This window comes from Piliocolobus tephrosceles, chromosome 4, assembly GCF_002776525.5.
Source record: "Piliocolobus tephrosceles isolate RC106 chromosome 4, ASM277652v3, whole genome shotgun sequence".
In the NCBI taxonomy this organism is placed as follows: Eukaryota; Metazoa; Chordata; class Mammalia; order Primates; family Cercopithecidae; genus Piliocolobus; species Piliocolobus tephrosceles.
In genome coordinates this window covers 81,130,998-81,153,938 of record NC_045437.1, presented here as the reverse complement: position 1 = coordinate 81,153,938, position 22,941 = coordinate 81,130,998, and the positions used below count along the sequence as shown (strand labels likewise).

Sequence of the window (22,941 nt, the reverse complement as noted above, 5' to 3'; positions counted from 1 at the left end):
TGGTGTCTCATCTTATGAGGGAACCAATCCCATTCATGAGGGCTCTTCTTATGGCCTAATTGCCTCCCAAAGGCTCTACATCTAAACATATCACAGTAGGTTCTTAGGCTTCAACAAATGAATTTGGGGGCAGGGGAGGGAGTTGTGCAGGAACATTCAGCCCATAACAAAACCCAGTGAACTTTTTATAGTCTCTTTTTTGTTTTGCTGCTACTTTATTCTGCTTTGTTTTAAAGCATCATTTTCAAGTTATTTCCGTTGCAGCACTTAATATTTAGTATGCTAACAGGTGTTCTAAGAAAAAGTTTGTCATAGTACAAAAAGGAAAGTCTGTAAGATGCTGGATTAAATATTTTTGAAAAAAATTCTTAACCAGAGGACCTTTCAAAGTATTTAATATACTAACATTCACCATGAATCTCTAAGAGTCTGCTTCGATATGCAATGTCTCCCCAAATTATTTTACCATGGCTTTTTTCCCCCCCAGAAACTTACTAACATCTTAGGGAAAAGGAGGCCTGCAGAAAATAACTTGGGAAGCACTGTCTTTGAGGGATGTACAGATTCATTTTCGGCACTTTAGGCTCCTATTAGGAGAAGCTATAAAACTGTAGGCTGGATCACAGTGATTAGCAAAGGTCCCTTAGCACTTTATGTGAGGTAAAAGATTCACAATAGAGTTTCATCCTTTTACTTTTAAAATTTTATTTTATTTTAAATAATTCAATTTCTGCGGTCTTTTAACATCTCTTATATTCCACTTCTGAACAGGCTATGTGTGAGTGCTGTAAGAATGAAATGAATCCTATCAAGGTAAATTAGGTAAAGTGCCTAGAATCTTCAAAATGAAAGGCTTATTGGTAGATGAGCATTATCAATAAGTGGTTAAAAAAAGAAGGGATGATTATGAATATGGAGCTATGGATGTAAGACTATGTATCAATTTTTGATTGAGTAGAGATATAAAACTGGCAACATCTTTCATAAGTTGTCTATCGGGTAATACAGAATGTCATTTACTGTCCCCGCACCAAGTATTTGGGCATAGAATGTGCATTGTAATGTACTTTTATGCCCACTAGAGTTTTTAAAAATCCTTTTTTAGATTAAAAGAAAGATACATCTTTAGAAACACACACTGTTGGCAAAAATAATTTAACTTCTTAAAATGCTCATTAAGGTCAAATACTATAAAAAAAAAAGTGGAAATAAACAGGGAATAAAATAGAAAACTACACAACATTCTTAACCCACTCCTTTTTTTCCTTAAATATCTCATTACAGAAAGACTAGTTTCCAACTTTATATTTTTAGGATTTGGTACTATCCTTTACAAATAATACCTAAAACTAATATCAGACATCTCATTTCAAAAGTTAAAGTGTACTTTAGGATGAACATGCCACAGGGTGACTGAAAACATACTTTGAAAAGGAAGTGATGATGCACCAGAAAGTTAGAATTTGATTCCTTGAAATGATTTTGCTACAACTCTGGACAATACTGTCTTATTCTAACATCTGTGGCTTTAGGCATATACATAGACAGTAAATAAATGAATCTCTTTCATTCTCTTAGCAAGTTGAGTTTTTTTTAAAACTGTGTTTTAACCCTCCCACCAATCATGAGATCTGAACAAACCCTGCTCTGAAAGGTGTTTTCTTTTTCTTTCCCTCCCCCCCCCCCCCCCCCCCCCCCCCCCCCCCTCCCTTCCTTCCTTCCTTCCTTCCTTCCTTCCTTCCTTCCTTCCTTCCTTCCTTCCTCCCTTCCTTCCTTCCTTCCTTCTTTTTCCGTTGTTGTTTGCCAGTGATACAATACCTTAAACCCTCCCTAGCAGTATTCAGCATTACGGTTCCATTCACCTTGCATTCTTCATTTCACTTAAAATTTCAAAAGGAAGGTAGAAATCGAAGTTTAAAGGACTCAGAGAAGGAGATGGAGATACAGTTCCACGGCTAATTGCACTCTGTTACTCTTTTCTTAGTAGATTCACCTTTCAACTCTTTGCCTTCCAGAATGTTTCTCTTTCAATTTCTCTAGCTCTGTGTTTCTGTCTCTCTCCCTACCTCCCTCTCTAGGAGACCAAAAAAAAAAAAAAAAAAAAGTCCTGTTTCATTTTGGTACCTGTAACTGCTGGAATTTGATCCACGTACAGTAAGCAATCTTTCTAACCGAAAAACAGAGAAGAAAGCACAATTGTAAGCCATGAGCTGTATTTTTGGTTCAATCACTTTCATTGCAAAAACCAGTCCATTTATTTTGGCGGATAGAAAGAAAATTTGATCCACCTTATTGATGCTTCAAGAGTCTGTCTCTGCCTTTTATGTTCTTGCACAGTTCCCAAACTCGCCCCGCTTCTTCTCTGAAACAGATGTCCTCCTTAACGAGATGCATGTCTCCTACTCACTTCCACCCTTTTGCCCCCGTGAACAGATGAGCCCAAAACCCTCTCTTCCCAGCCCTGGAGCTAACTAAAATGTAGACAGAACAGCAGAGCAGCCCTGTCTTAGCTGATTAGAGTCTGGTTGATGACTATGTTGCATTTCCTGTGAAATACGGGGCAATTCACTTTGTAGGGTTCTGTCTCTCATGCAGTTTTGTGCCCCAAGAGCCACTTTTCAAAATCTCTTAACTTCTTTTCCTGGTTATACTGAGAAAGGAAGTTCAGGGGAATCCTTAACGTGGTTAATTATAAAGTCAATACTGGAATCATCCAAGGGACTCGCAGGCAGCAAGGGTGCAGCTCTTAACCCCACAGTCTCCAGCACGTGTGGAGAAGGTACAGGCAATGCAGGAACTTCAGAGGTGGTGGCAGGTGCTAGGTGCTAGGGTGTGGCTGCAGTTGTCTCCCTTCTCTTTTACAGCATAAGGAGCTGAAAGAGGAGGGGAGGAGGGAGAAAAGAGGGAGAGAGAGCAAAAGAGAGAGAGAGGAGGGGGAGACCCGGGCAGTGAATAAGAGGCGGGCGGAGGGCGGGCGGACGCCGGGGGAGTGGGGAGCGCGCCTGCCAGGCTCAGACTCACACGCACGCCGCCTCTGTTTGTACACAGTGAGCTTCCGGCGGCCCGCTCGCTCCCCTCCAGCTCACGCTTCATTGTTCTCCAAGTCAGAAGCCCCGCAGCCGCGGCGCGGAGAACAGCGAGAGCCGAGCGCCCCGTCCGCCAGTCTGCCAGTGGGTCTGCCCGCCCGCGCAGGAGACCCGGGGCGGCCGCGGGAGCCCGCGCCCCGCCCGCAGCGCCTCTGCCGGGACCCACCCGCAGCAGAGGACTGAGCCCGCCGGCAGCTCCCGGGAGCTCACCCACCTCCGCGCTCCAGAGCGCAGGCAAAAGGGGAGGAAAGGTTCCTCTCTTCAGTCACCACTCTCGCCCTCTCCAAGAATTTGTTTAAGAAAGCGCTGCGGAAAGAGAACGTCTTCTGGCATTCTTTAGTAGGGGCGGAGTCTGCTGCTGCCCTGCGGTGCCACCTCGGCTACACTGCCCTCCGCGACGACCTCTGACCAGCCGGGGTCAAGTCCGGGAGACGGAATATGAAGTGCTTGGTAGCCGTCTGGCTCTTGGTCGGGGTCAGCCTCTGTGTCCCCCAGTTCGGCAAAGGTGAGGCGTCGGGACCCGGGCCGCTGGGTGAGGGATGGGCTGGGAGTCCCCCGGGAAACGCCGCGCTGGGGGCCGGAGGCGGTCCCTCGGGCGTGCCAAGGGTGGCGAGCGCCGCTGGCGGCGCGGAGGAGGCGTCGAGTCCTGGGTGCCCGGAGAAAGTGCTTGCAAAGTCTGAGCAGAGTGCGCGGGGCCGAGCGGGGAGAAGGGTGCGGGGTACCGGGTGAGACACAGGAAAGAGGAGTACGGTGGGGAGCGGTAGAGGACAACGTCCGCAGGAACCAGCTACTCTGTGGCTCACTCGGCCACTGGATCTCGGCGCAAACCCTCCCTAGGCAGTGCGGGCGATGTTGACTGCAGACGCCGGGCAGGGCTTTCGTGTGGGCGGGAGTGGGGGAAGCCAGTGCGCCCGGGCGTCAGCTACTTGATGCGGGAAAAGGCTGGGGAGCTGCAGGGCCGTCCGCCCCCGGGTGCGGTGCTCTGGCGCAGGGCCCGGGCTGAGCCGTTCGCAAACCCAGACCCGGCGCTGGGCGTTTTGGCCGCGGGTGAGGTGGAGAGGAGTCTGACAGTCACTTCGGCTTTCTCCTGTCTCCCCATCCCAGACGCTCCATCGATTACAGCAAACCCCAGGAACCCGCCTCTCCTAGTCTGACCCCAGGTGCCTGGAGCTTAGCTGCGCACCCCATCCGGGTACCAGTGTTAACTCTTGGTAATGGGGAATAGTGCGGGGCAAGCCACCCTCGCGTCCCCGCCCAGGAGCGGAAAAGTTGTAAGAGCTTGCAGAGTGATTGATGCCTTCTGTGAATTGCACGAAAAAATAAAAACAGAAAAAATAACAATAAAATAAAATTAAAAAGAAAAAAGCATTTAAAAGAAAACGCAGGACTTCGACGAGTGTTCTGCTGAGTAGTTTAGGCGACTTCCAGGTCCCCTGCGAGGTGCAGCTTGTCCATACAAACCCTTGTCCTGACCCGGGTCTCGCCGCCGGCCGGGGCTGAAGTTGTCGCCGGAAAAGGGCAGCGGGGGAGGCAGGGTGTGTGGGGAGGCGAGTGGGAGCTGTGCGTGGGGGAGCTGTGCCACTCCTGCGCTCACAGATGCGGGCGGCCCCTTATGAGGGATCCGCGGGTAATAGAATCCTCTGCAGGCAGCTTCAAGTGGAGAGCTGGTGAACTACAGGGTTTTAAAATGCTGTGCCTATAAAAAAGGTAGATGGATTTAAAAATGCGTCGACTCCAATCCACTTGAGATTAGATAGAGTATGAATATTCTACACCATCCATCCATGCACCTATCCATCTGTTTGACTCACAAGAAAATTGTGGACTCTTGGGCGACAGTTCGCCCAAGAAGCCGGGTGTTGCTGGCCAGATGCCCTCGCAGCTCTGGCAGTAGAGATCCATGGCCACGACTTGCCTGGGCCTCCCTCCGTCCCCCAGAATGTGGTTATTTTCCCCCAGAGTGTAAGCGTGTGTGTAGGTGTGTGCATCGCCTGCGTTTACAAAGTGCCCTTCCAGTTATCAGGCAGAGGCAGCCACTCCACTAAAGGTTAAGAAATGGTAATGGTTCCAGTAGTTGCTCGACCGAGTATCCAGCGATATGAAAAAGAGAGTGCTTTCACGGCTGCTGTGTTTCCTTTCTCTCATTTCCCGTCTGGATTTCCTCTGCACTTTGATCTCTTAGCAGGAAGGGAAGGGGGAAGGACTGCAGGCACTCCCCTCTCCTCCTTCTCTTCCCCGCCTATGTTTCCACCCCAAACACGAAAACACACTCATCCACTCACACGCATTGTGTCACCGCCACCACCGTACGTCCCCGCTCCTAGGTGGAGGGCGGCGCGGGATGGAGGACAAGATAGTGCATCTAGCCTATGGTGGCCGCGCTTGCCTGGTTGGGTCTGATTGCCGGAGCCCTGGGGCGCGGCGAGTCCCGGCTCGCTGCAGCCAGTAGCCCTGTCTCCTGAAGATACCCGCGCCGAGGGCGTAGCTTACTTCGCCAGACAAGCCAACCACGGAGATGTTGCCTGGACTCTCCATCCTGGTTCTCTTAGACGATGCTCGGGAAGCTGGATACTCCATATTCTTCAGGAGATTTCTCCCTTTTCCCCCCAGCTGATCTGTGAGGACAGGGGAAAGGCTTTAGGAAAAAGAAATAGACCACTTTGCATTAGCCCTTTCTATTAAAACTTGCACCTCTCTAATTTTTTTCTCCCTCACCTCTGCAGAAGGCAGAGTACAGCTTCCGTGACAGCTCCAAACAATTAAACTTCGGACAAACTTATTGAAGCCAGTGCTAACACAGAATTTTCCTTGCACTCCTTCCCGCCCCCAATCATTAATCTCATGTCTTTTAGAAATTGGTGTTTTCCCTACGTATGAGTTGCAGTTTACTTGCATTAATGCCTGGGATTTGATAAGGATATAAAACTCCTTTTATGAGTCGTCTTTATTTTAAAATTAAACCAATGGATCAGTCAGATTGAATATTTTATTAACTATTAAATTATTCATGGTATGGGTTGCTCTAAAAAATTCAATAACGTGCATACAGTTGCAGCAAGCACGTGACATCTTATGCAATCTGTCCCTGTGCCTGCAGTTTGTGTCTGAAGTCTTTAAGCAAATGGCACCGTCTAAAAATGTCTAGACATGTCCTAAATACTATGAATCATTGGCATTTGCATTTTCTTTTTTTAATCAATGGCGATTTTTAGTTAATTCTACATGAGAATAAATTAATACCTGAATAGTCTCACTCCAGATAATAACACTAACCTTTTATGATTAGGATAGTTATATTTATACAGAAATAAGGAGTTTCTTTTATATTGTTATAATATTATTATTACATATTGATGTCTTCATTGCCTAACTTACCTATTAAATTTTATACTTTAAAAATAAATGCTAACTTCAGAGTCAAGGCAAAACATATAAAAATAATTCTGAAATATTAAATAAGAATTAAGTGAAAATAAAGTATTCTCATGTGAAAGTTTGCAATAATGCAAAATTTTGGCCACTGTGGTGATACAACACACAATTTTTTCCTCTGGTTCTGAAAAAGTTTTTCTGATTTTTCCTGAAATGTTTCCTTAGAATTAAAATGTATTTGCTTTAAACGTATATGGTTTTGGGAAAAGACTTACAATAATTTAAAAAATCAGGAAAAAATGGAGATGGTCTATTTTTCCTTCTTTGATCTTGAAGTTGCAAAGATCTTCAAAACTAGGCAAATGTATTGTACTTCTGAACACTTTTCTAAATTAAAACTATGTTGTAATTTTCTCAAATATATTTACATCAATGTTCATATAAATCATGTATTCAAAATCGGGGGTATTTTAAATAAATATTTAATAAAGTTTTCTTTTCTCTCTAGATACATGTGATTTTTTTTCTTCTCATAAAATTATAGCAATGTAAAGGGAAGGAATAAGATATGCATGACTAAAATAAAGTAGCATGGTTACTCAATATCATTACAAAATATAAGCTTGACAGTTTTTAGAGTTAAATTAGTAGTACCAGCTATTAATTGTATTAATTTTAAGATAAAGTTTTAATTAGGTAAAACTTTTCATTTTTGAAAGATTTTGCACAATGGGATGAACTGTATATGTTGTCATTTGTCTACAATTTTTTAAAAGTTGCCCCCTTTGAGAGTTTCTTGAAGCCTAAAAAAGTAATTCTGATATTTGTTGTTTACTGCACACACTTGAGTAAGATTATGATGTAATAGGGTCGTTGTATCTCTGTCAAAGAAACAGTGCAGGCCTCAGAACTCAGTTCAAGTCAGAAGTAAACCATAACATTTAGATACTGAGTAAAAAAAATAGCAAATTCTGCAAATATGTGTTTAGTGTTATGGCTTCTATCATAGTTAATCATTTACTCTTTATTTGCTAAGTAGGTTGAAAATTAACATTATTATTTTAAAAAGCAGAAAACCAAAGCTAAGCCATTCCTATTATTATTTTTAAGGAAGATGTGTAGCATCTTCCTTTGATGTTCTATAGTTATAGACTATATAAATATTCCTCTAAAATGATTTCTTCATTTTTGTAATGTTGTTTGCTTAATCAAAGCAAACATGCATTTCTAGACAGAGTCAAATGGCTGCCAATGTGAAGTAATTATTAAAATGTTTCTCATGGTTTCCTATGTAATACAGTAATAATTTAAGTACTGCAAATACTTAAACTGAATGTATTACCACTTGTCACTGAAAATACCCCTAAAAATCTTTGATTTGAGCAAGTTGTTGAAGGGAAAAGTAGACTAGAATCAACTGTGCCCTCACCAGCAGGTGTCACCAGCAGGTGTCAGGATAATCAACGAAGATCTTTTAAAGAAAAAAATAAATAAATAAATAAAAAGGAAAAATAAAAGAAGTAAAGTCATAAATGTGATTCTGCAGATCCACGTAAAGTAACTTTCTGCTCTCTGTGAAACTAATGTTATTAGTTAATTTTCAGCGCTTCTCTGAGAAAGAAAAAAAGAAGGTGTTGTAAGATAGAATCCTTCTACCATAACATTTTAACTTGGAAACACAGACATTCAAGTGCACACTTAGGTTGAACTACTACTTTTGAGGGAGTCTTCTGAGTACTTTCCAAGGAAAAACACGGAGAGCTATGAGGTGTTTGTAGTAAAACAATTATTAAAGTAATTTATACCATCCTTTCTAAGCTTATTCTTCATATGAACTGTAAGTTTCATAAAGAGAAATTCTGTTATATTGATTGACACAGACATATATGCTCAACTGTTTATTCCTGTGCATCTATTGCACTGGAAAGAGATGAGTGCTTTTACTTACTTTTTTTGTCATTATGGTAAAGTGTATGTTTTTTAGATCTTGCAAGATTCTACATAAAACAAGTCATGTGACCAAAAGAGACAAATGTCATGATAAGTGAAGCTTTGTTATACCCCATTTCAGCCAGTTATTAATTTTTATATATGTGTCTCATCTGTATTAACTGCTGTCAGGGACTTGAACTAATTTATTTTGATTTCAATTGACTTTTCACTGATAACTTTTAGTTCTAGCATCTGCTGATGTAGTCCTCAAAACTATGTTACAGATTCACCATTACACCCTTTTCAGGAGTTTTTTATACAGTCACTGACATTGTGCCAAACAGTCGGTTTCCAGTGGCATTCTTTCTGTGTCAGAGTTCTCCTAAGATAAAAATTTCTCTCTCCTTCATTCCATCTCTTTCTCCTCCTCTCCCCACCTCCCTCATTTCCTTGGTATATGGCAAATAGGACACAACATCTACTGTAAAATTGGTAATGATATTTTGTCATCATTAAAAGATCGAAAATCTTTGAAACATTGTGAAACCTGTAACTTACCTTTTTGTGAGGAAAGACAAGGAAGATGATAATGTCAAGCCTCTGCCTACCAAACCTGAAGTTTAAAACATAAGTGAAAATAAATTGGGATCTAAATTATGGAGCAACTCAGGATTTTACACCTTGATTTGATCACACTGTCCTGCCTAAAGCTATCAAGTATACAGTAATTTATATCCACTCCACTTGTGGAGAAGCCACTTGCCTTGAAGCTTCGTCCACATGTAATATCGCTGAGAATCTAGGAGAATCAGAGACTTCTGACCACAAAAATAGATGTCATATTTAGGTCTTAGGTCATGTATCATAGAAAAGCTTATTTCTCTTGGCTTTCAAGTTTCTGGGCACTCTATAAACTGAATCCAGAAAGTGAAAAGCATATGCAGTAATAGGTCAGGCTTAATCAGAGCAGTAAAACATGCCAACTTTTAGACAAAGAGGAGACTTGAATAGTATACGTAAAAGCAGTGATACTTTGCAGTACCCAAAACTGGGTACCTGCAGTTGGGGGGTAGAGGATGGGGGGTGGTAAGGGTGTCACCATATAAGAGAATGCAATAACTGGTGCTAATGTTGGTTTTGCAACCTAGAGAAAGCCTCACTGCAAGATATTCAACATTTTGGGGGTGCAAATGCAGTTAAATGTACACATTATTAAAAAATACGGTTTGGTCAAAAATGTTTAAGCTCAAAAACCTGCTTAATGATGAAATAGCTAGATATCTGAACAATGTAGTTATTTAGGACTTTTCCCTTTGTGTCAGATAAAATGTTGGTATTTTTAAATTATTTTATTCTAAGGTAATAAAGTTTTACAAGACACAAAACTCAATTTTGTAGAAAAGAAGCAGACCTTACAATGTAGATAAAATGTCCTGCAATTATGTGGTTATATTTTAGAAAATGTGCTGTTATTTTGTTTTAAAATATGCATTATTATAGTGACAGTAACTGTGTAGGAATTGTTGGGATTTATAGTGTGTGATTTAGAATGGAGAATTTAAGTACAAGAATTTAGGTGAAGGCTTTTTAAGCACTAAAGCACTTTTGAATGTGATTGTTATTATGGAGAAAGAAGATTGACTTAGCTTTGCCTTTTCTCTTTTCTAAAACAGGCTTGTATCAAAATGATTGATCTCTTAAAATAAGTTAATGTGATATAGTATTTTATAAATGGGAAGACCAAGGTTTTAATCTCCTGTTAGAGAATATATGCTTGATTTGAAGATGATAATCTCTAAATGGGGTTAGGCCACCATGCATTCCTTAAGATTTGTGCTTGGTATTTGACAAAGCGGTATATTTTGGGAATGCAAAATAATCCTTTAAATCCCCTCTTGTACTTTAGGTCAGGGGAACCATTTCGATTTTACTGATACTGGGGATTATATGAGGTCAGCCAGGATGAAATGGGCTCATGACACAAGCAGAAAAGTCCAAAACAATTGAGTGGAAACATTGGAGAATATATTTTATTTGAAATAAATGGATAAATCCCTCTCTATAATATAGAGTAGTCACCCCACCCCAGGCCTGAGCCTTAGGTCTGTGCTCACAACTCTGCTGCACTCTTTTTTTTTTTTTTTTTTTATCACATTTTCTTTCCAAATGCTATATGAACTCTCATTTTAACTATGCTATTTTTTTCTGTTTATTTATCTTTCTATAGTTTAACTTCTGTATTATAAACTCTAACTTTTTTGGAATGTTGTTTACAGACAAACAAAAACCAAGTTACCATTCACAGTGCTTTAGTGTTTATATGCCAAGTTCTTGTTTCATGTTTTGTGCTTTCTGCAGAGCTAGGGCTTAGAATAGTACCAGGCAAAACAAACAAGAAAACCCAAACAGATACTTAATATAAATTGAATTGAATATGGCTACCCTCCCCCATCAGTTTGCCTGTAAAAGTACTTGCACATTTTAAATAGCAGTATGTCTCTTATACATAAAAATAGGTCAAAGTAGTTTCAGGAACTTTAAAAGCTTTGTTTCTCACTTTCTTACATAACTATTCCTTATAATGTGTGTTGTAGAATGAGCCTACTTTGAAAATATTTCTCAACACTCATGCAAGAGCATTGTTGATAATATAATATTCAAGTGCAGGCAGGATATAAAGTCCTTAAGTGTGTTCGTTATGAACCTTCAATTAAAAGAAAAGCTGCTTCCAAGTGATTGTCTCTTACAGAAGTGCAAGGTTCTGACACTTCTAAGTTTAATTTTGGCCTAGAAACAGTTATTTTTCAGGCATCATTCTGTGTTCTTTCTTTTTTTTTTTTTTTTTTTTTGGCTTTCTTTTAATCACTTAAGGACCACCACCATGTCAGCATTAAGAGTCTTAGATAAGTTAACAAGGTGCGTTCATTCTAATATCTTTCAAGCCTAACATGCATTGACTGCATACGATGTGCTCCACTGTTCTAATTATCATCTTTAATTCTCAAAACTGTTGAGGCAGGTGCCATTATTATTGAAATATAAATGAGAAAATGGAGATATAGAGTGGTTAAATAACTTCCCAAGATCATAGAACTACTAAGTAGCATGTTAAAATTAGGATCTATTCCTTGTCTTCTTCACTATTAGAGGATGCTCTCTATCAATGAGTGACACATCTTGTATATCATGGAGATATTTTGTTAAATGATTTTATTATTTGTAAAACACACACATTTTGCCTAACCATTATTTAACTAGCAGTTATTTTAGAAGGATTAAATTATACTTATTCTCTTGGGACAATAATTTAAAATTTTCAAGTTTAGGTTGGTGAAGTGTAAAGTTCTTTTATTCACATTCAGAAATAAAGGAGTATGCTCATTCCTTTGGTCAGAAAGTGTTAATATGTTAGAATGCATCATTGGTAAGAATAGTGAAGACGGAAAGAAGATGAGCACTTGGGAAGTGGTTTGAAATATATTTTCTTTAAATCTTGGCATTCAGTTTGATTTCAGCATGATTTTTTTATTTATTTTAATTTTCTAGGATTTCATTTCTCCTCTACATTGTTTCATTGCTATTCAATGTGATGTGTAGGAGCGTGCTTTCTCTGTAATTTTCAGATACATCATATAGTACAAAGTGACTTTAGAGGTTAACAAGGTTTTTATTTCTCCTAGTGTAATGAAGATATTTAATTTGCCTTACTTCTCATGCTCATTTAATTTTATTTCCACATAACCCCATTAAGAAGTTTTAGCCAAACAAAAGCACCAAATAGTTTCAAACCACATCAATTAGAACATTTTTTTCTGGTTTATGTGAAGAATTATTCAACCAAAATATGGTTTATTTAAAAAATAAAACCTCAGACTGGATTAATTTTAAGTATTTTACAAAATAATGAGAATTATGCTGTATTATTCCATTCTCACACTGCTATAAAGAAATACCCGAAGGCCGGGCACAGTGGTACACACCTGTAATCCCAGCACTTTGGGAGATTGAAGCGGGCGGATCATGAGGTCAAGAGATCGAGACCATCCTGGCCAACATGATGAAACCCTTTTTCTACTAAAAATACAAAAATTAGCTGGGCGTTGTGGTGTGCGCCCGTAGTCCCAGCTACTCAGGAGGCTGAGGCAGGAGAATTGCTTGAACCTGGGAGGCAGAGGTTGCAGTGACCGAGATCATGTCACTGCATTCCAGCCTGGTGACAGAGTCTCAAAAAAAAAAAAAAAAAAAAACAAAAACCAAATACCCAACAAATACCCAAGACTGGGTTATTTATAAAGGAAAGAAGTTTAATGGACTCACAGTTCCACATGGCTGGAGAGGCCAAAGGAATTTACAATCATGGTGGAAGACAAAGGGGAAGCAAGAACCTTCTTCACATGGCAGCGAGAGAGAGAATAGTGAAGGAAGAACTTCCAAACACTTATAAAACCATCAAATCTCCTGAGAACTTACTCACTATTCAAGGATAGCATGGGGGAAACTCCCCCATGATTCAGTCACCTCCCTCCCTGGACACTTGGGGATTACAGGTCCCTCCCTCAACACATGGAGATTGCAATTCGGGATGATACTTGGGTGGGGGGGCACAGAGCCAAATCATATCATATGCCGTCTAATATGAGCTCATCCTCATCATTTTCTTCCTTGGCATATCTGTAAATTGTTTAACAGTTGAAATGTACCTCCACATGCATTATTATATTTATTCCTCCAAAATAATAAAACAGTGGTTAACATTTCATAAGCATTTTCCACTTTAGGAAACATGAGTATTTTCCACTTTAGGAAACATTTCTACTTTAGGGAACGTAAGCACAGAAGATATTCTTAATCTAATTTAACAGATAAGGACTTGAGATTCAAAAAAGTCATTTGACCTGGAATTGAAGGAGTAGTTTCAATTTGAATCTATATGTTCCAATTCCAACTTATTTTTTACTCCTTTCTCCTGTACTACTTTACTTGAGGTAATTATAGTTGTGCTTTTTTTTTTTTTTTTTTTTTTTTTTTTTTTTTCCAGTTTTTGGACTCAAGAGATGAAAAGGAGAGGTTGGCATACTGCTTGCTTTTTCAAAAACTATTTCAAATTGCTTCTCAACATTAACACTTTCTTTCTTTCCATTAGCACGTAACACTTTCTTTCCCCTTTGGAGCCCATTACTAACCTTCATAACATGTTTTACTTCCTCAGTGGCTTCAGAACCTTGTTTCTTCTCCATCATTCGTCCCCTTAAAAACTTTCACATATGAGCTTGTAGCCCTTTTAACATTCTGATATTAAACTTCCTGGAAGATCCCAACATTAATGATTCCCATCTCTATTTTTCAGTACCTACTGGCAATGCTATTTATTAGATTTTCGCATCACATGAAATTACTCGGCTACCAGTACTTTAAATTTCTCAGAGTTTCTGTCTCTTACCAGAATTTTCCGCCTTTTACCTTTCCTCACCCTTCATTCCTACTGACCCTATTCTTGGTCACTACGCTAATTTCTAATCCTTCTTATGTCCTTTTCCCAACCTGGTCTCTGTGGTTATGCATTTCCAGAAGTATTTAACCACTTACAAATTTCTCTATTGGTTACACCCATTTTTGCTTTATCTGGATGATTTCAACATTTTTGCTTTATGAAATCTTGAACTAAGATAATTTCTAAAGTCTTTTTTCCATCTCTGGCACTAAGAAAATGAGTACTATCAAAACGTGATGGCATCTATAGATCCTGGTAGGGCTGAAAGGTTGAATTGGGGTTTTAAAGGGAATGAATAAGAAGACAGGAAGTGATGGTTGGAGGAAAAAGATTTTGTAGGTATCATAATAATTCCAATGCAATTAAAATTTTGGTAATTATAAACATGAGAGTATGGCTATAGAAGTTATGTTTCAGGGAGGGTAGAAGACATGATGATTGGAAGAAAATTGGCACTGAATGGCCAGGTGTTGGAAAAAATCATCTCTGTGGTTATTAAAATCACAAAATCTTGTGCCTTAAGGAATGTTGGGGAGGATGACAGCAAACTAAAACCAGAAATCTTTAAGGAATAAGGGGGTGTAGTTCAGAGATCTGGAGTACTTATACTAAGAAATGGTAGAGTAGCAAAGATGACATGAAATTAAAACTGGGTGTTTTTAGAGAGAGAGGAGGGAATATGTTCTGGACGTGGCCTGGAGCAGCAAAGGAACTGGTACTACATGTTCAGACCCAGAAATGATATGAGGAGAAACAGTGTCCAGTTAAGAGGGCTGCAAGGTAAGCAGTGTCCTGGAGGAGAGCCGATTTACTCTAAGCAGATGACAGGTATATAATTGCCTAGTCTCAGGCATTATTCTCTTTGACAGTCTTCATCCTATAGCTTTTGACACATTACACTCTTAATAATAATTGATAGGTCTCACTAAGAGCAATGCTTTTAAGTACATATAATATGTGTTCATAGAAACAGCTCTTTTAAAACCCACAACAACCTAAGGGGTTATTATTATCCCTGTTGACAGATGAGGATATGGACTGAGAACAGAATAAGTAATCAGCACTCAAAACTAGGTCTTGTAGATCCAAATCGAGGAAACTTTTCACTGTAGCACACTTACAGAGAAAAGCCCCAAATCCACGGAAGAATTCCTTCTAAATTTAAAACACAGCTGGGGGATAGGAAGATATCTGCAGTTGTTCCCTGACCTACTTTATCTTGTTCAGATGGCTCTCTACGTATTTTGAGGTCTGCATAGTTTAGGTTACTAGGAATGTCTAATATGTCTGCTTGGCGGTTTTAATTCTTGCCCATCCTTGGGTCATTTGTCCAAATGTTCTTACTGTAAAACAATTAACATTTCCAGGGGAATAGTTTCGTTTCTCCTTTTAATATACTCATAATTGTGTACCTTGTACACAAAGTTCTTTTTTTCCCTCAAATGTACATGTTTCAAATATTTGTAAACCATAATGTTCCTTTTTTACTCTCTGACATGCTGAAGTCGTACATATTTTTTCCTTTAATCTGTCCTTGTAAACCACTCCTTTCATCATTTTAGTTGTTTCATTTGGAATCCATCCAAGTAGCCTACATATTTATTCAACAGGCTTGCCAAAAACTCAACAGAGAATTCCAAGGGTGTGCTTCCCTAAAATACTGCCACATGCATTAGTCTGTATTTTTTAATTTTTGAAGCTACATTCTGAATTTTTAATCTTTAAATTAACATTAAATCTCAAACTGAGATAGTTACTGAAGTTCTTTTCGCGTCGCTGGCACTAATAAAATGAGTACTATCAAAAAGTGATGGGATCCATAGATCGTGGTTGGACTGAAAGGATGAACTGGGGTTCTAAAGGGAATGAATAAGAAGACAGGAAGTGATGGTTTATTGTTTAATTTATTGTTTTGCTAGTTAGTTTTTTCTGTCAGGCCACATATTTTCAAATGATATGTAAGTAGAATGTATATCATTTTTCATAATTTTATGCTGCTTTTCCCTTCACTGGAATTAACTTATTTTGTTCACTCTGCGTTCAGTATAATTGTTATTACTATTATATGAGGTATGCTTTCCCCTCATAGATATGGAGTAACCTAATTTCATTTCTTACACATAATGTTATTATGCTATTTATTGTTATTTTGTATTATGTACATATGTGCTAAATAATAATGCAACACACAAATTTCTGTCCTTAGCTTTTTTATTTCATATTGGTGGGGGGTCTTTAAGTATTCATGATCTTGAAATTATCATTTCTCTCTCTCTCTCTCTCTCTCTTTATTTATATATATAATATATACATACATTTCTTATCTATATGTATCGCCTTCTATATGTTGCAGATTTTCTGTTTCTAACTCATCCCTCAGCTTAAACTGCACAGCCTGGAGAATCTCTCTCTGGTCATCTTATCCAAGTAACTCATGCTCAAATGCACACATACATACACATCATATTTCCCTGTTACTATTCTCTCACTGTATCATAATTAAATATATTATAGCACTTTTCAAAAATTATAGTTATATAATCATTTATTTGCTCATTTATTTTTTATCTTATTTCCAATAGACTGTAAGCTTAATGAAGGCAGGAAGAATATCTCTGTTCCTTAGTGTGTATCCAGCTCCAAACACGGTACCTTACATTTAGTAGGCACTCAATTAATATTTATTTTCTGACCTTATGTATGCACGCATGAAAAAACAACTGTGCTGGTACGTAAATCTTTTTATGGTTAAAAATGTGTTCCTTTGATAGACTCATTAAGTTATTTAATAAAATGTTATCTACTTGATGCACTGATGCATTGATTTGTGAATCATGGTACAAATGATACATTATTATAAAACAGAGTGACAAACTCTAGGAGCTGAATAAATAAATGACCTACTGTTTACATAGCTGTCTGATTTATAAACAGTTTAAAACAAAGATTCAGATTTTATCTGTGGTTACTAAATTACAATAAAATAGTTTTAATACTATATGGGAGCTAGATGGTAAACTTTTATTTATTTTATTAGCCAGGTTTGACAGGAAAAGTATGTGCAACAAAACAAAGTACTTAGTGTTGTTTAAACTATCATATGAAGGAGCTGCAGGTAGCCCTCTGATCTACTAATTGCCCCAGTGCCCTGATCGTTACTCCCATCAGCTCACCAGCAGTAACTTTTCTCCAAGCATAACTTCTTTCCCTCCTCCCACCATGCAGTCACACCTGCTCAAATCAGAAGTACTTGGCAGAGAGAAAGAGACAACACCTGGGAACTGTGTCTGCCTAGGAGCTGAGAACCTTCTAAACAGATCTGTTTAGAGTTGTTTGTGTAATGACAGTCTGTATGTCACTGCAAACTGCTGTTTATTCCCCTTTAGGCAACTGTATTTCTACCTTTCTTAAATGCCTCAATAGTTCTAAAACAATTTATATGTTTGTTACCCTGGTAATTGTGTGATTTCCACTTCTAGTCTCGAATAGACATATCTTTCTAAAAAGGTATAGAGTGGAAAAAGGTGTGTAAAATAAAAACTGTAAAATCTAATACTTTGCTCCGGTTTATGTGATAAGAAAACGCTTTTGGCAATTATTGTTGTTTGGTTTTGGGAAAGGCAGTTAATTTCTAGTCTTTGTTTTAAAATTTCAATTATTTTGTAAACTATAAGCAAGTATACACTCATTGATGAAAAGATATAATGGTGACATATTGGTGTCTGTATTTTGAGACTTGTTTAGATAAACAAGTGTCTTTAAGTGTATGTTTAACCATAAAATGGATCATATCATACAGGGTTTGGGGATTTAATTTTCAATATAATTATTATGGTAAAATGCACATAACATGAAATTTATCATGTCAATCATGTTTTTAGGTGTACAGTTGAGTGATATTAAATACATTTATAATGTTGTGCAACCATTATGACCATCCATCTCCATAACTCTTTTTATCTTGTAATGGAGAAACCCCATCCATGGTCATTAAACAATAATTCCCCATTTCTCCCTCTTCCCAGCCCCTGACAACCACCATCCTACTTTCCATTTCTATGATTTTGACTACTCTAAGTCTCTAAGTACTTCATGTAAGTGGAATCATCCCATATTTGTGAGACTGGCTTATTTCACTTAGCATAATATCTTCAAGGTTCATTTGTTTCGTAGCATATGTTAGAATGCTCTTCCCTTTTAAGACAAACTAGAATTCGTTTGTGTATATATGTATGCACATGTATGTTGTGTTGTCCTTCCTTTTTAAGGCACAATCATATGGTATTCCTTTGTGTAGATATGTATATATGTATGCATATGTTGTGCGTGTATGTTTATATGTGTGTATATATGTATGTATGTGTTTATATATGTTTATTTATAATGTATATGTATACATTCTAAGTTTTTGCTATTGTGAATAATGCTGCTATGAACATGGCTTTACAAGTATCCCTTTCAGAGTCTGTTTTCAATTTTTTTGTTATATACTCAGAAATGTAGTTGTTGTATTCTATGGCAATTCTATTTTTAATATTTGGAGGAACTTTCATACTGTTTTTCACAGCAGCTAGAGCATTCTACGTCCCCACTAAGAGGGCACATACTCTACAACTCATTTTATGCTTTTTAGGTTTTTATTTTATTTTTTTTTTAGTAGTCATCTTAGTGGGTGTAAAATGGTATCTCATTTTAGTTTTGACTTGCATTTTCCCAACTATTAGTGATGTTGAGCATCTTTTCATGTGTTTATTGGCCATTTGTATATCTTCTATGGGAAAACATCTGTTCAATTCCTTTGCCCATTTTTGAATCAAGTTGTTTTTGTTGTTGTTGAGTTTTAAAGTTCTCTATATATCCTGGATATTAATTCCTTATTAGATATGCTTTGCAAATTTTTTTTTTTTTTCTCATCCTGTGGGTTACCTTTTTATTCTATGGTAGTGTATTTTGATATACAATTTTTTTTTTCTTTTTTTTTTTTTAGACAGAGTCTAGCTCTGTCGCCCGGGCTGGAGTGCAGTGACCGGATCTCAGCTCACTGCAAGCTGCGCCTCCCAGGTTTACGCCATTCTCCTGCCTCAGACTCCCGAGTAGCTGGGACTACAGGCGCCCGCCACCTCGCCCGGCTAGTTTTTTGTATTTTTTAGTAGAGACGGGGTTTCACCGTGTTAGCCAGGATGGTCTCGATCTCCTGACCTCGTGATCCGCCCATCTCGGCCTCCCAAAGTGCTGGGATTACAGGCTTGAGCCACCGCGCCCGGCCATGATATACAAAATTTTTTAACATTTATAAATCCAATTTGCTTATTTTTTCTTTTGTTGCCTGTGCCTTTGGTGTCATATCAAATAAATCATTGCCAAATCTAATGTCAAAATTGTCAAAATTTTACCCTATTTTATCTTCTCAGAGTTTTGAAGTTTTAGGTCTTAGAATTAGATTTGATCTGTTTTGAGTTAATTTTTGTATACGATGTAGGTAAGTGCTCAGCTTCATTCTTTTGTATATGGATATTCAGTTCTACCAGCAACATTTGTTGAAGAACCTGTCCTTTCTCCATTGACAATCCATATTGAATGACTTTGGCACGCTTGTCAAAAATCCTCTCACCATATATGTGAAAGTTTTATTCTGAGCTCTATTCTATTCCGTTTGTTTCTGTGTCTCTCTTCATGTCAGACCACACTGTTTTGATTATTGTAGCATTGCAATAACTTTTAAAATAAAGAAGTGTGAGTCCTCCAGATTGGTTCTTCTTTTTCAAGATTTCATATGGTCTTAGGATGGTCTTTTTTATTTTTTGTAAAAAAAAAAAAAAATCCTTGAAAGTTTCAAGCCCTCAATAGATTCCAGAGTTTCAAAATAGTTACATCAGACAAATTCTGCTAGTGCAATTGTTGCCTAGGTAGGGAGGCAGATTCTTGGTGCTTTCTACTTCAGAATCTTCCAGGAATCCTTTTACCTTATAGTTGTACTTATTCAACAACATTGTATTAAGTTCAGATAGACAGATGTAATAAGTGTTTTGAGTGCTAAAATTACAATGATCATAAAGCTGAAAATCTTTTCTTACATAGAGCTTATATTGTAATGGAGAGAAATCAGAAAATAAGTAAGTTATCTGGTTGGTTGAAAGGATGGGGTAGGAATTTTTATACAGAGTCTCACTCCGTCATCTAGGGCTGGAGTGCGCTGGCACCATCTCGGCTCACTGAAACGTCCACCTCCTGGATTGAAGCGATTCTCACGCCTCAGCCTCCCAAGCAGCTGAGATTACAGGCATGGGCCACCATGCCCAGCAAATTTTTTGTATTCTTGGTAGAAACAGGGTTTCACCATGTTGGCCAGGCTAGTCTTGTATTCCTGACCATAAGTGATCTGCCCACTTCAGCCTCCCAAAGTGCTGGAATTAGAGGCATGAGACACTGCGCCTGGCTCAGATTCCCTTTTTATATTGAGTGCTGAAGATTCAGTCTCATTGCTCAAAAATATTAAGGAAGTGAGGTATTGCAAATATGTTTTCTCACATTTTATTTGCCTTTATATTGCACTTATTATGTTTGTTAAAAGTTGCTAAAGTTGGCTGCAATGAGCTGTGATCACACCACTGCATTCCAGCTTGGGAGGTGACAGAGCGAGACCCTGTCTCAAAAAAAAAAAAAAAAGTCATTAAATTTAAAACAGACTTATTTATAAAATATGCCTGTATTTCCCCTTATGATTTCTGCTGTTGGCATTATATTTAAGTGTATAAGAAATGATATTTGTTTTTCCTACCAAATGGTTATCTGTGCTTCCCCACATGACTTAAAACAACTGTTAGAAAAAGAAACGTATTATACACTAAGTGCTATGATATAATTTGCGTATTTTCAGGGACTTATTTAGTAAGCTACTTCTCTATTAGTGTATCAGTAGTACTTGGTTTTAACTATTGTATTTTGTTATTGTCATGCGTGTCCCTGTGAAGAGACCACCAAACAGGCTTTGTGTGAGCAATAAAGCTTTTTAATCACCTGGGTGCAGGCAGGCTGAGTCCAAAAAGAGAGTCAGCGAAGGGAGATAAGGGTGGGGCTGTTTTATAGGATTTGGGTAGGTAAACGAAAATTACAGTCAAAGGGAGGTTGTTCTCTGGCGGGCAGGAGTGGGGGTTACAAGGTGCTCAGTGGGGGAGTTTTTGAGCCAGGATGAACCAGGAAAAGGAATTTCACAAGATAATGTCATCGCTTAAGGCAAGGACCGGCCATTTTCACTTCTTTTGTGGTGGAATGTCATCAGTTAAGGCGGGGCAGGGCAGGTCATTTGCACTTCTTTTGTGATTCTTGAGTTACTTCAGGCCATCTGGGCGTATACGTGCAAGTCACAGGGGATGCGATGGCTTGGCTTGGACTCAGAGGCCTGGCAGTTATATGTTTGTACCATTGTGGATAATTATTTAAAATATATCTGAATATAATTTGCTAATATTTTTGTTGGGACATTTGCATCTATTTTCAAAAATGACATGTTACGCTAACTTTATTAAGCTTGGTATTGGAAAAAATGCCAGATGGATAGAATTACTTGGGGAGGTTTTCTTCCCTGAAACACTTTAAATACTGCATGAGTTTTCTATTCCTTAAGTTTTGAAATAACTCATCTACTAGCAGTCTGATCTGTTTGGTGGGTACTTTTGTGAATACTGTTTCTAGAGTCTTTCATAATTAGTAGAATATTTTCTTGATATCCCGTTTGTTTTTGATAATTTATCATTTCTGATACAATATGACATTTTAACAATGTTTTATAATTTATTAGCACATATTATATGTAGCATTAAAATGTTCACAGAGAGTTACATATTTATAGAATAATGTGAAAGAAAAATGTACAAAGCAGATCATAGAAATCTATATAGAGGATGGTAATTATGAAGTAAAGAAGTAAGCATTAGACAAAGTAAAGCTCCTAGGTTTCAAGAGTCAGGATTTTCTGCTTCAACAGATTACTAACTTTGGTTTTCTCATGTGTAAAATGGGGATAACAATAGGGCCTGACTGGTAAGGTTACTATGAGGGTTTAACAGAGGCTAAGTGTGTGGAACCGTATCTGTGGCCCATGATGGATATGATGATGATCATGATGGTGATGATGACGGTGATGGTGGTGGTGGTGGTGCTGATGACAGTATAATATCTCCAGTGCTGTAGCACACTGCTTGGTACACATTCTGATTTTAGAAAAATTATTGGTGAATAAGCTGTTGTTTTTCTTTATTTAATTTTATATATATATATTTTTACTTTTTGGCATAATGCTTTTCAAAAAGACTTCAGTCTTTGAGCTATAACTTTCTTACATATTGGTGTATTTGTGTTGGTTAAGAGAAAGATTTTTCTAATCAGATAGACTAGGAATTGGATCCTGGATGAAACATTTACTTGCCCGATACCTTTTAGAGGCTGTATACATAGCCTGTTTCCTCATTCCTCGAGTGTGGATAAAGCAATAGTAATCTAATAGAGCTGTTGTAGACATTAAAAGATATAACCCATGTAATGTGCTTACAAATGCTGGCACAATACAGGTCCTCAATACATGTCAGGTATTATTATTTTCTTAATTGTGGTCTAGCTGTTAAAAGGGGAGAGTTATTCTGAGACACAATCCAAAAAGAATGGTATAGGCAAGGTATAGGAACCTGGAATGTTCTGAAAAATTCGCTGATCCACAAAGGTTAGCAATCTAGAATTGATGTGATATATATTTTTATTATGTTTCTGACTTTAAATTATTGCATTTTGGGAGTACTTAACTGTAATAGAATATTAATGTCCCCTAAGTCACCAAGTGCTCTTTGCTTTCTTTTTACTCTTTCCACCTAAATGTGCTTACTTTTCATTCTGAAGATAGACTATAAGTTGTGTCTTGATTTATAACTTATAACAGAAGCTACTAAAATATCTTAGGTTGTTTTTATTTTACATTTTGCTTTAGAGGTCTTAATTGTAAATATGGTATAAAAGGAAGATTTTTTAAAGGTGGAACTCAGGATGTTAAAATGAAAAATAATTGAAATA

The 22,941-nt window shown here is 38.0% G+C and overlaps 1 protein-coding gene across 2 annotated transcripts in view; it reads left to right on the top strand.

The window, feature by feature from the left end:
- Nucleotides 1-3,019: 3,019 nt before the first annotated feature.
- The window catches only part of EDIL3 (EGF like repeats and discoidin domains 3), a 458,360-nt gene continuing 438,438 nt past the window's right edge, over nt 3,020-22,941 (top strand). The window contains exon 1 of one of the 2 annotated variants that reach the window (XM_023215003.3): nt 3,020-3,591. In XM_023215003.3, coding sequence (XP_023070771.1) covers nt 3,525-3,591 — 67 coding nt within the window. In that variant the 5' untranslated portion in view covers nt 3,020-3,524. The remainder of the gene's footprint in view (nt 3,592-22,941) is intronic. The other variant, XM_023215004.2, reaches the window with a different exon arrangement.